This window comes from Geotrypetes seraphini, chromosome 7 (assembly GCF_902459505.1).
Source record: "Geotrypetes seraphini chromosome 7, aGeoSer1.1, whole genome shotgun sequence".
Classification (NCBI taxonomy): Eukaryota; Metazoa; Chordata; class Amphibia; order Gymnophiona; family Dermophiidae; genus Geotrypetes; species Geotrypetes seraphini.
This window is the reverse complement of record NC_047090.1, coordinates 89,516,174-89,530,055: the sequence shown is the minus strand read 5'-3', so window position 1 is coordinate 89,530,055 and position 13,882 is coordinate 89,516,174. Positions and strand designations below refer to the sequence as shown.

Sequence of the window (13,882 nt, the reverse complement as noted above, 5' to 3'; positions counted from 1 at the left end):
GTTACCAGCCGTGGCACACTAAATAGGTGGCTGCGGCTCGAGGGCACCTGGAAGTGCGCAGCCATCAATGTGATGATGTCACACTCATGTGTGACATTATTCTCTCATAATCTTTTCTCACATCGGGCAGCATTATGGGGTAAAGATCTGGAACAATTGCTTATGCCTACTACTTATGGGGAATTTAGGAAACACCTAAAAACATATCTGTTCCTGAAGTATTTAGGCAGCTGACCTGTACAATCTTATTCAAAAATAACTGATCCCTAGAGCTGTTAATCACTAGCTTCTAACTCTCAATTTGTAGCATCTTTTAATCATTGTAAACCGCATAGAACTTCACGGTCCTGCAGTATATAAACTGTTATTATTATTATAATCTGCGCATGAACGAAGACCCTGCAGATGGGACTTTCATCTGGCAATTGGGGGGGGAGGGAGGCTCAACAGGAGAGGCATGGAAAGTAGTAGAGATGCTGGGGAGGAGGAGAGGTGCCGCCTATTTACAGGTCGTGCCTCTCCTAAAGAGGCACATCCTGTAGGCAGCCAGCCAGCCTCTCCTCCTCGCCAGCGTCTCGCAGCACATTTCGAATCTCGCCGTGGCACATAGTTTGCATTTCACTGATGTAATGTGTACCTAATGCAGAATGAGATGTCACAGGATGCGCTGAGGCAGTAAGGTCCTGATTCTATAAATGGCACCTAACTTGTAGATGCAATTGAGCACAGTTATCAATTAGCCACTAGGCGCTTTTTATAGAATCGCACCTAGCAGTGCTTAAGTGGGCTTAGGTGTCACGAGGCGTCCTTACATTCGGTGCATTCCCATTTATGCCAGGGTTTTCTTGGCCTAAATGAGTGCACTTAAATCAAATCATGCCCCAAATCTGCCCAGAATCTACCCCTAACTACGCCTACTTTCTGGTAAGCACCACGCAGTAGGCACCTGTAGTAGGTGCCTACTGAGTTAGGTGCCTACCAGCTAATTAATTTTTTAATCGTTTTTAAATTGTTTTTAATGGTGCTTTCAATTAATGGTGCCAATTAAGCTTAATTGAATAATTAAGTTAGGTACCTAGGTTGACTAAACGCACCAATCGGTGCCTAATTTCAAGTATTGTTTATAGAATCTAGGCCTAAAGGCCAAATGAATGTGTTGTGAGCTTTAAAATATTTTTAATATTTTTGAGAGGGTGTGTTTAGATGCACAGAGTGGATGTTTCCATGCTAATCAGTTAGTCCAGCTACATTATCACACAGGAATAACACATGGGTACATACCACCTACAAAATAGATGGTGGTAAGTGCATACATGCTAATGGTTGTGCACTAATAGACAATATAAGCACCTGGCCAATAATACAGTAAATACAAAAAGGCCATTTTTATGGGCTGCAGGAAAAATGCCCTTAGCATGTAGGAGAGACATGCCTACGGGTATGCTATGGCCACATTTTGCCACAACATAGTAAAAACGACCCCTTTATTCAGTGGCCTAGCGAGGACGAGATGCACCCGGGGCAGTGGTGCCCCCCCTGCCCCCTTCTCCGTCCCCCATCCACTCCTTCCCCACCCCATCCTGCCACGCATGCGTGCCCTTTCCCTTCCCCCGTATCTCTTTGACATTCCCGGCGTGAGCAGCAACCCCAACATGCTGCTCGTGCCATTGTCGGCTCTTCCTCTGGCGTCACTTCCTAGGCTTCTGGGTCCAGGACTTCTGGGTCCAGGAAATAACATCAGAGGAAGAGCCAACGCTGGCACGAGCAGCAGGTTGGGTTTGCTGCTCACGCCGAGAATGTTAAAGAAGGGAAAGGGTGCGCGCGGTAGTAGGGGGTGAAGAGCTGGGGGTGGAGGACGGGTTCCAGTGCCCCCACCAAGATGGTACCCGGGGTGGTCCGCCTTCCCCTCCTTACTACGCCACTGCCTTTATTTGCATCAGTTGAAACGCATCATAGATGTCCAGTCAAGAAAGTGAAACCTACTCTTAATATTAGCATGCTAACAGTTGAATAGTCAATGTGGCTTATAGGGGCCTTAATGATGGTTTATTTATGTATTAAAACAGGCTGGGGGAGGAGAACAAATTTGTTAGTGTTATATTACAAATATATTATGGCAGAATTTGACTGTTGTAATTACTGTTCAAGATGAGCTCTTAGGGATAGAGCTTCCAAGAGTTTCCATTTATTATCACGAAGAGCCATTATAATATGAAAGGAATTGTCACACAGAGACATCACAGTGATCACATTTTTTTTGGTTTGGTTTGTCTTGAAGGAGATAGGGTCTGTTTATAGTGGGGAAGGGGGTTGAAGGGAGGAGAGGTAATGTTGCTCTCTGGCTATAGCCAAGATAAATGAATAGCCTTTCCCAGACACATTGACTTATTACAAAGACTGTTAAGGCTGATATGGAAGTGTTCCCGATCATGTCCTTGCCCACGTCTCAGTGTGAGCTTCTCTATAATCGCATTCCAGAACTTTCACCCATTACGGATGTTAGAATTCAAGGAGATGCCGCTAATCATCTCAGAGGAGAGGAGGATGATTTATAAGACACTATAAACTCCTTGCACAGTGTAAATGTTTTTACTTCAAGAAAGTCGGTCATGTAGATTTACATTTTTATTCATTCATAAATATAAATTAGAGTGCCTTCTTTTAACACGATATCTCTGCCAAAGTGTTTGTCTCCCAGTGTGCGCTTTGTCTTAGCAAATGTACCCAGTTTTTGAGTGGGAGGGGGTAAATTTTGAAGCACTTCCACTACTCGCCTCATCAGAGAGGAGCATATGTCTGCCAAAGTTAATGTCTGGCCAACATTGCTTTAGAATTAATCAGGAAGATGAAGAATGCAATATTTTAAAGCCCCAGACAGTGATTTTTATTTTATTTATTTTTTGTATTTTTGGAAAACAAAGGAGGTTTTCAGGTTTAGCTCAGCCATTCCTATCTTCAGACTTTCGGCTTCCAAGAGGATCTGATTTCAAGCATAAGCAAAGAGACAGATTAGTCAGATCCCTCAGTACTGCAGTAATGGAAATAGTGTGATTATGGTTTTGACCTTACACTGTGAGTATACTATGTCATAAATTTAAATACCCCCTTCAAAAAGACTGGTTGAAATGTGTCCATGGAAAGGTTGTTCATGAGCATTTGCATTTTAAATGTTGATGTCGTTGAAGGGAAATTTTTGACAAAGATATATCCCTTCTATTTTTCATAAAATGCGCACTTTGAATCACTATAAGCTATAAAAGCATGCATAAAAATTAGGTTCAATGATTACATTTAAACAACATAGTTATGATGATCTTGTAATCAAAATTCAAAGTTGGAACATTTTGGAGGCCATTGTACAAGAATTAAGCTATGTAAATAGCAGTATTTTCACATCTTGATCACATACACATACAAATACCAATTTTATAGAGTCACTCTCTGGGCAAGTATACAGGAGGGTTACAGATGTATAGGGGGTATGATAGGCAAATGGTGCAGGCATGGTCCAAAAATAGCAGCCATTTTAGACCTAGGAGGTTACATGCAAGGGGCAAGTATAATCACCAACAGTACCTCCCACCCTCAGATCCTAATATTATACAAAACACCCTCCCCTTGTCCGCCTGTACCTCCAGGCATCCTTAAAGTATCCACTCTTATCTTTCTGTGCAGGCAGAATATAATTCCTCTTCTCTGCAGCCAGAACATAATCCTATTCCATGATCCTCCTGTGGTAGTCAGAACATAACCCTCCAGACCCCCTCCGACTACCCCTCTCAGCAGCCTGCATGAAACCCTCATCCCTAATAACCCTCTCCCACAGCTCTCAACATAGAGTCAAAAAATGATGTCAAAAAATGCTGGGGGATCTTGAAAGACAAAGGAAAGAATGAAAGATTAGGTTTCTTACCTCTGCTAATCTTCCTTCTTGTAAACCTCCTCTGGAGGCTAAACTCATGGGATCTTGTATCCTTTGTAGCTTTGGCTGTTGGGCAAATAAAACTTGTTCCCTCCCCTTTAGGCTATCTGCCTGGGAGCCTCCTGTCATGCACAGTTAGTAGTAAAGCCAGGTAGATCTAGCACAAACAGGAAACAGAATAAGAGAAAGAGAGGGTATGGGAACTTCCACTACCAGTTAGTTCTGGTCATGAGTACATCATACAAGGAACCTCGACCAAAAGGCCAACTGTAATCAAACTATAAATTTGAACATATGCGCACTTTCCCTTCCCCCTTCCATACCTCTAGCTCTTCGTCGGTATGATCAGAATCTCCAACTTGCTGCCCACATCGGCCTCGGCTCTCCCTCTGATGTCACTTCCTGGTCCCACCCGCACTGTGCCACTGCTCATACACAGCCAACTTCTTCATTGATCCATCTATAATAATAAAATGTTACGCGCGCATGTGCACTCTCACCGCGTGTTCCCTGGGATCTGATCTGTCGGGATGTGCCGGCAAGAGTGTGCATGCGCGCTTACTATGTCACCAAGGGCCACAACTCCTCAGCACTGAAAAGTTGCAATTGGCTGCATGTCCGTCCCCGCCCAGGAGGGAGGGGGCAGCCCCAGCATCAAGGGTAGCGGGCACCCTCCTTAGCCAGAGCAGGTCCTGGGAAAGGCTTCCGAGCGACTGAGAAGGGAGCGAGACCCTCCCCCAACACATAAACCGCCAGCACTCCCTGCCCTCTTTGTTGCGGCCCAGGAGAGACGTGGCAGTGCGAGGCCTGGACGTCACCACCCCGTGACGCAACGCCTGCACGCTGCACACAGAAGAAAACGCTGCGGCTCGCCTGGGCGGACATATTGGTGGTGGCGGCTGTGGAAGAGGGAATGGGAGGATGCTCAAAGCTGTCTTTGTAGGAAATGCTTCTGTCCAAGAGTTGAAGGTGATTGGACAAAAGAGATGACGGGAAGCGTAGAGGAGTGAGACAGAAGATCAGTAGGGACTCTAGAGAGATTGGAGGAAGTGGCTAGAAGTGAGGATCACTGCAGGTTTCTTTATCTATAATAATAAAATGCTATTCTAGCACCCATTAATGTAACGGGCTAAAAAACTTGTTTTATATATGTATGTATCTACAAATACATTATAACGCCTTAGTTTTGTAACAATTTAACTTACCGTATCTGTTCAATTTGTCATTCTGTTTATCTCTGTAAATGTCCACCTCTCCTGATATGAATTCATGTTTCAAAATTTTTCCTCAGGGGCAACATACCACAACATAAACATATCATGACTGCATAGATCAATTTGTTCATTGCACTATTCTTCATATTCACTAATGATAGGAGTCCTGCACATGCTCACTATACCGAGCATGTCCGGGAGTGCCCACATCAGCGGTTGAAGCCTGTGCTGACTTCCTCAAACAGCATGGATCTCAGTGCTCAGGCAGCCATTCCACAGGGTTCTTAAAATATTACACAACTCCCCAGTGAGTTGTGCACTAGGGCACCACATCACTTAGTCTAGAAATTGCTGCACTAATAATTCTCCTCTTTGCTAAACTTGTGTACCTTCATCTACTATTTTGTGAAAACTTTCTCACATGGCAATTACCCTGAAATACAGTATAACACAATAAAGAAAATATTTGTCCAAATTCTCAACCACTCACAACGATCCCAATTTAAAACTACAAAGACACCTGAAAACTTGACTATTTCCAAAAATGTAAATTTCCACTTCCCTCTACCACCACTGTACTTCCTTTTTAATTTTTTTGTAAACCCTGTCGAGCTCAAAATATATAGAGAAGATGCGGTATATAAGCTTAAGGTTTAGTTTACTTCCGGTGGCCACCCCAGCAAAAGATAAGATTTGATGATAATAAAGATAGTAATGAAAGCAACAATATTAGCAATTCACTTCCTAGTGATGCAACAGGAAATAAGCTGAAATTAAAAACTGGAAAGCAATGACCACAAACACCCACAATCTAAGCAACAAAAATCAGGATCTCCAAGCCCTGATGTTAGAGGCAGACTTGGATATTGTTGCTAGCACAGAGACATGGTTCAGTGATTCCCATGGATGGGACACCAACATACCGGGCTTTAATCTTTGTAGGAAGGACAGAGATGGTTGAAAAAGTGGAGGAGTAGCTCTCTATGATATCCAAGTGAAAAGAGAAGATGGAACTTCTATCAACTTGGGTGTTGTCCAAAGACCTCTGACCCAATCGCAGAAAATTGACAAAGATCTGATTACAGATATACAAAAGTTTGGAAAGAAAGGGGAAGGGGAGGTGCTGTTGCTGGGTGATTTCAACCTACCACATTCAGACTGGAAAGTTCCATCTGTGAAATTGGAAAAACGTAGGGAGATCGTGGATGCCTTTCAAATGGTGTTCAGAGAAATGGTGACGGAACCCACAAGGGAAAAAGCGATACTGGATCTGGTGCTCGCAAATGGAGAAAGTATCTCTAATGTCCACGTGGGAGCCCACCTGGGAAGTAGTGATCATCATACAGTTTGGTTCGATATAGCAGCAAAAAGTGTAGGATGGCCACACAAAACTCAAAGTCCTGGATTTCAAACGGAAGGACTTTAGTAGCATAGGAGAGTACCTGAAGAAAGCTGATTGGTTGGGAAGACATAAGAGAAGTGGGAAAACAGTGGTCCAAGATAAAGGTGCAATAAAAAGAGCTGTTGACCTTTATGTGAAGAAAATAAATAAAAATAAGAGAAAAGGAAACTGATATGGTTCTCCAAATTAGTGGCGGAAAAAATAAAGGCAAAAGAATTGGTGTTCGTGGAATATTAAAAAACTCAAGAATAGGAATATAGAAAGGAATATCGGATGAAACTGAAAGAAGTTAAGAGAGAGATACGTCTGGCGAGAGCGGAAGAGCAAATGGCTATAAATATAAAAAAGGGAGACATAAATTTTTTCAGGTATATTAGTTAAAGGAGAAAGACAAAAAATGGAATTACGAGACTGAAAGAAGGTATGAACTGATATGTGGAGAGTGATGAGTACAAAGCAAATGTGCTAAACAAATACAGTACTTCTGTTCGGTATTCACAAAAGAAAAACATGGAGAAGAACCGCAATTGGTTAGCAAAGTTACACCTGAGAATGGAGTGCATACAACACCATTCACTGAAGACAGTGTTTATGAACAACTTGTAAAACTGAAGGTGGACAAAGTTATGGGACTGGACAGGATCCATCCCAGGATATTGAGGGAGCTTCGAGAGGTTCTGGCGGGTCCTCTTAAAGATTTGTTCAATAAATCTTTAGAGACAGGAGAGGTTCCGCGGGACTAGAGAAGAGCGGATGCGGTCTCTCTACACAAAAGTGGTTGCAGAGATGAAGCGGGAAACTACAGGCCAGTAAGCCTCACTTCAGTTATTGGAAAAATAATGCAAACATTGCTGAAGGAAAGGATAGTGAAATTCTTAGAATCTAATGGATTGCAAGATCCAAGGCAACATGGGTTTACTAAAGGTAAATCGTGCCAAACAAATCTGAATTATTTGACTGGGTGACCAGAGAATTAGATCAAGGATGTGCACTAGATGTAATTTACTTAGATTTCAGCAAAGCCTTTGACATGGCTCCTCATAGGATGCTCTTAAACAAACTCCATGGACTGAAGTTAGGGCCCAAAGTGGTGAACTGGATTAGAAGCTGGTTGACAGACAGACTCCAGAGGGTGGTAGTTAATGGAATTTGCTTGGAGGAGGGAAAGGTGAGAAGTGGAGTGCCTCAGGGATTGATGCTGGGACCGATTCTGTCCAATATGTTTGTAAGCGATATTGCAGAAGGGTTAGAAAGTAAAGTTAGCCTTTTTGCGGATGATACCAAGATTTGTAACAGAGCGGACACCCCGGAGGGAATAGAAAACACAAAAAAGGATCAGCAAAAGTTAGAAGAATGGTCTAACATCTGGCAACTAAACTTCAATATGAAGAAGTGCAAAGTGATGTATTTGGGGGTTAGAAATCTGAGGGAACCTTATGTGCTGGGAGGTGTGAGGCTGATAAGCACTGATGGAGAGAGGGACCTTGTGGTGATTTTGTCTTAGGATCTAAAGGCATCTATGTAACCCGTACTGAGCTCTTTGGGGACAACGGGATAGAAAACGAATTAACTAAATAAATAGACAAACAGTGTGATAAGGTGATGGCTGAAGCCTGAAGGATGCTAGACTATATAGAAAAAGGAATAAACAGCAGAAAAGAGGTGTTGATTCCCCTTTATAGGCCTTTGGTGAGGCCGCACTTGGAGTATTGTGTTCAGTTTTGGAGGCCGTAACTGGTGAAGGATATAAAAAGACTTGAAGTGGTCCAGAGGAAGGCGACAAAAATGGTAAGAGGTTTGAACCAAAATAAGTATGAGAAGAAACTGGAAGACCTAAATATGTATACTCTGGAGAAGCGGAGGGACAGGAGAGATATGATACAGATGTTAAAAACTTGAAACATATTAATATAGAACCAAATCTTTTTCAGAGAAGAGAAAATGGTAAAACTAGAGGGCATAATTTGAGGTTCCAGGGAAGAAGACTCAGGAGCAATGTTAGGAAATTCTTTTTCATGGAGAGGGTGGTAGATGCCTGGAATGCCCTCCCGAGGGAAGTTGTGGAAATGAAAACAGTGATGGAATTCAAAAAGACATGGGATAAACATAGAGGATCTTTAATTAGAAAACAAAGGTTGTAAATTAAAGAACTAAGACCGGAACTGGACAGCCTTGCACGGTCTGTGTCCCATATGTGGTGATTTGGTGTAGGATGGGCTGCAGAGGGCATCAATGGGAACTCCACTAACTTGGAACATGAGATGTTACTAGACTGACTTTGACCCCCCTTTTACAATGGCGCATTAGCTATTTTAGCAAGCGCTAAATGTTAACGCGCCCATTATAAGTCTATAGACGCCTTAGCGTTTAGAGCACGCTAAATCTATGCGTGTGCTAAAATGGCTAACGCACCTTTGTAAAAGGGGGCCTTTATGGTAGATATCCTTCAAACAGGATGGTTGGATAGGCTGGAGTGAGCTTGGATGGCAACTTCAGCATTTGGAATCTAGGACAATACCAAGTGGACTTTACAGTCTTTGACCCAGAAATACCAAAGAAGAGACAAGTTAATTTAATCATGTATTTTTAATGGGTATAACTAATGGGCAGACTGGATGCACCATTCAGGTCTTTATTTGCTGTCATTTACTATGTTATTATCCCGATATTCAGACATAACCGGCCAGGTTTAGAGGATAAGTAAGACCACATAAATAGCTGTCCTCTCTTTATCAACTAAACCATGGCTGGTTAAATCTGAGTATTAACCAGTCACGTGGTAGCCAGCTTTAAAAAATGGGTAGTCATTGCCAAAACCCAGACAGGGCCTGGCATTGAATATCCTGTTTTAATGCTAGTGGCGGACAAAGGAACACTGTCCGCTGTTGACTGAATATTTAGGGGGGGTAAGTTTTGTTTTGTTGCATTAAATATTTCTTTGATAATGACTTTTGCTTTAGTGTTTCTGTTAGTTTCATTGTAGTTAAATGTCAATAAATTTTAAAACATGCAAAAAATAGATTAATGTTTGTACAAAAAAAAATTATTTGTGTGATTTTTGGCCATAAAGCTAAGTTGATGGTATCATGAGGCATTGGAAAAGCAAGGAGTGTTTACGATGCCCTCATTTTTAGGCATGTAGAGTGGGACCAAAAGCCTAGGCTTGGTGAAATCAAACTGTGCTTTCTACTTTAACTGCTGATATTATTGCTTCATTAAATCTCAATCTTAACTTTATTTCTTTTTTTCTTCCGCAGTCCCTGGATGGATTTGTATTTGCACTAAATCAAGAAGGAAAATTTTTGTACATATCAGAAACCGTCTCCATCTATTTAGGCCTTTCTCAAGTAAGTTTCTACCAAAAATGTGGTGGTCAGTCAGGCTACCCGTGTTCTTTTTTGTGTGTTCATTCTTGCCTTATGTTCCCCTACCTCTGAACTCTCCCAGCATAACTAGGAGAGAAAGGTCCAAATTCAAAGTCTGCTATGGAGAATTTTGCATGCTTGATTTTCATTAACAATAACAGCAGTGTACTGTATGAGTCTTTTTCTAAGCATATCTTCAGTGTACTACAGTCTCAGTATGTTAGAAAGCCCAAAAGGTAGATTTCACAACAGACTTTTAGAAAGGAGACATGAGAAGAAACTGCTTAGTTAGTGGAAAAAGTGGCACAGGAGCTTCAAGCAAAATTGTCAAATGTCATAAATAGACTTTGGGACCCTTCTACTAAGGGACATTAATCTCTGACATGTGTTTAGCGAACCAGAAAAGACTTTCCACAAAATGCATTAAAACATTATACAGTATTTTGCCTGTTAGGTTGTGCTAAACTCTTTATTAGCTTTGTATTAAAATATTTTTGGGAAGGAGACATGTCATGGGAGGAAAATGGGCATGGAAGCATTATCCAGCCAATGCATTCTGATTATCACATGCTAACTCGATAACATAGGGTTAACGCACCTCCTAAATAAGAGGCAGTAAGTACTCCTGTGTTAATTTTTGGGAGGTACAATGCACTAATGCAAATAGTGCATGCATGACCTGCGATAAAAAAAGAAAAACAGAAAGCCTACAAAATATGCCACGGTAAATTTGGGCAAGTCCCACATTAGAACATGGTAAACCCAGGTTTTACTGCACTTTAGTAAAAGGGCCCCTTTGTTGGCAGATATGAAACCAAAAGCTAAGGGGCCCTTTTACAAAGCCACGGTAGGAACTGAATGGGCTGCATCGCATTTGCCACACTGGAATCGCTACTGTGGTTTTGTATGAGGGGATCTAAGAGACCACAATCTAGCCCAGTGTTTAACTGCTGTATCCCAAATATATTTTAGAGCAAGAAACAACCAGGTCTTAGAACACTGAAGAAAATCTCCACAGTGTGAATCCTGCCCTATAGCAGATAAAACATCAGAATTTGGAGCTTGTAGAAGAATTTCAAGGGCCTGTGAGTTCTGCAATGTCATCTTGTTTTCCGGAATGATAGTGGAAAGGCTTTGTGCTAGTAAGAATAAGAATGGTTGGCTCTGATGGGCATGTTCTTCATGGCCCTTTAGGTGCTGCACAAACTTGGAACTTGGGTTTTGACCTCTACTTTTATGAGGCATCTTCCAGGAACTGCTCTCTGGACTGCCTTCTGATTCTTAGCTGGGGCCTTGGCAATGGCATGGCAACAGAATTTGTCCTCGTCCCCATGAATAACCGCAGGAAACCATCCCGTCTCATTCTTTAACGTCTAGCTCAACCTCAATCCTTCTACACCAGCATTCTTCAATGCAATGCTTGAGGGTCAGTAGCTATTCCCATTCATACTTTGATTCTTCCCTCTTCTTAAAGAATAACACGGGGATGGTTTCCCATGATTAATTGCAGAGATGGGGACAGGGACAAATTCTGTCCCCATGTCATTCTCCACAGCACAGATTCTCTTCGTAGACTCAAAAATTGTAAAACCAAACCAAAGTTTAAGTGCGCACAAGAGTAAAAAAAAAAAAGGAGCTCACACAAAAATTGTACATTATGAGGGTAACAAATACTAAATGCTGCCCTAAACGTGTTATGTTTCTGATTTGTCAAGTACCAAACTCAGATGACTGGTTTTACTTGTTGCTGGTGCTATTTGTTTAAAATAACAAGCAGGACTTGGTTGTTTTTTGCAGAATATTAGTCTAAGTATTTTAACTGTTATACAGCATTCTAAAGTCATTATTTCACCTGTTTTCATGTAGGAAAACACCTCACATTGGTTGATGCTGCACCCTTTATTGGAACTATTTATATCAGTGGTTTCCTGTGTTGAGTTGGTTTGTTGCTAATTAGAGAATCCAGACTTAGCATTTACTGACTGTAGGGTTGATATTTAGAGCAATTTAACCAAGCGGAAGAGGCTCCTTCCTGGTTATTGTATCTGGTTGTTCCGAACGCTTATATGCATAGCATGTAACGAGAGTCTTACTGAATAGTGCTTGAACCCTGCAGCACTATTCAATTACCCCTAACTCTATAAAATTGTGCACACAACTTTACGCTTAACATGCAAAGTTGGATGCAAGTTATAGAATACAGTCAATTACATGAACAATTTAATATAATAATTAGCTGCTAAATGTTGTTAACCAATAGTTGACTATAATTGGTGCTAATTATGCACGTGACTGCCCTTAGTCAGGATCCTGCAAATTGTAAGCACAGATTTCATAGCATGTAACTGGACATGGAAGGGGCATGGGTGGATCAGAGGCATGTGCACAAGTTATAGAATATTAGCAGTTATGTGTCTAACTAACTACAGATAGGCACGAGTATTTAAATCAACCATTGAGCTGGTGTAGGTGTTTATCCCTAAAGTTAGGCATGTAACTGTAGACTTTTCCTAGTAGTCTATAAGCAGTTACACTTGTAATTGCCGGTATAGAACTGGCATTTATTGTACCTCATCCCGGGGCCTAACTTTAGGTATAGAGAATTAACCCTTTAGTGCCTGGGTGATGTGGAAGCAGAGTTGGAGCAGACCCAGAAGTTATGCAAGTACCACTGATATTCAATGTTGTTGTCCTAGATAACTAACTGAACAGATAGGCCATAAAAGGCTAGATTCTGTAAATGACACTCAAAAATGGACACTGGAAAAGACCGGCACTAAGGTCCAGATTATATAAATGGTGCCTAATTGTTGCACTTAGCCAATCTAGGCGCCTAACTTAATTATTTAAAAAGCTAATCGGGACCAATAATGAGGTCATAATTGGCATCAATTGGGTGGTAGGCGGCTAACTCGGTAGGCGCCTTCCACTTTTGGGTAGATGCCTACCAGAAAGTGGGCATGGTTAGGGGCAGATATTGGGCGTATTTTGCATGTAGGTGCCTAAATTGGACTTAGGCACTGATATTTAGGCCAAGAAAACCCTGGCATACATAGGATGTGTCTAAGGTTTTTACATCTACTTGCACCTAAGTCTAATTTGGATGTCGTTAGGTGCGATTCTGCAAATGGTTCTTAACTTATAAGAACATAAGGACTATGAATAGCCTTACTGGGTCAGACCAATGATCCATCAAGCCCAGTAGCCCGCTCTCATGGTGGCCAATTCAGGTCACTAGTACCTGGCAAAAACCCAAAGAGTAGCAACATTCCATGCTACCGATCCAGGGCAAGCAGTGGCTTCTCCCGTGTCTTTCTCAATAACAGACTATGGACTTTTCCTCCAGGAAATTGTCCAAACTTTTCATAAAACCAGCTACGCTATCTGCTGTTACCACAACTTATGATCGATATGTGTTATGTGCCATGTTCCTTGACACCTTGGTTTTATGTGCCATTTATAGAATGAGGACCTATTGTAAGTGTAATTCTTTAAAAGGTGCATGCCCTTTATAGAATAGCATATAGTGCCAACCTTTTCCAATGCCCATTTTCAAGGCTTGATGAAACCTGATGTAAATGCTGGTGCCCAAGTTGGGTGCACTGACATGCTATTCTGTAGCACTGGGTCCAAATTTTAGGAATGCCCCTGATCCACCTATACCTCTGCCATGTCCATGCCCACTTTTAAGGTAAACGCTATAGGAGTTGAACACCCTATGGCAGTGTGCCACAAACTTTTAAAATCTGTGGCACACTAATTGTGGGGCCACGGCTGGAGGGCATCCGGAAGTGTGCAGACGTCAACATGATGACATCACTTGCATGTATGATGTCATCATGTAGACATTTGCACATGCACAGATGTGTTCCAGCCACAGCCCTGAGACTCCTATTGCCGCCGGTAGTGGAGTTCTGGAGAGGAAGAGGTGCGGATAGCAGGAGAGGCACTGGCACCAGCTGACTGCCTATAGGACATG

At 41.9% G+C, this 13,882-nt stretch overlaps 1 protein-coding gene across 4 annotated transcripts in view; it reads left to right on the top strand.

Moving 5' to 3' along the window:
* NPAS3 (neuronal PAS domain protein 3) overlaps positions 1-13,882 on the top strand; it is a 1,959,780-nt gene that overhangs the window by 1,301,552 nt on the left and 644,346 nt on the right. For all 4 annotated transcript variants that reach the window (XM_033951269.1, XM_033951270.1, XM_033951266.1 and 1 more), the window contains one exon: positions 9,796-9,885. In XM_033951269.1, coding sequence (XP_033807160.1) covers positions 9,796-9,885 — 90 coding nt within the window. The remainder of the gene's footprint in view (positions 1-9,795; positions 9,886-13,882) is intronic.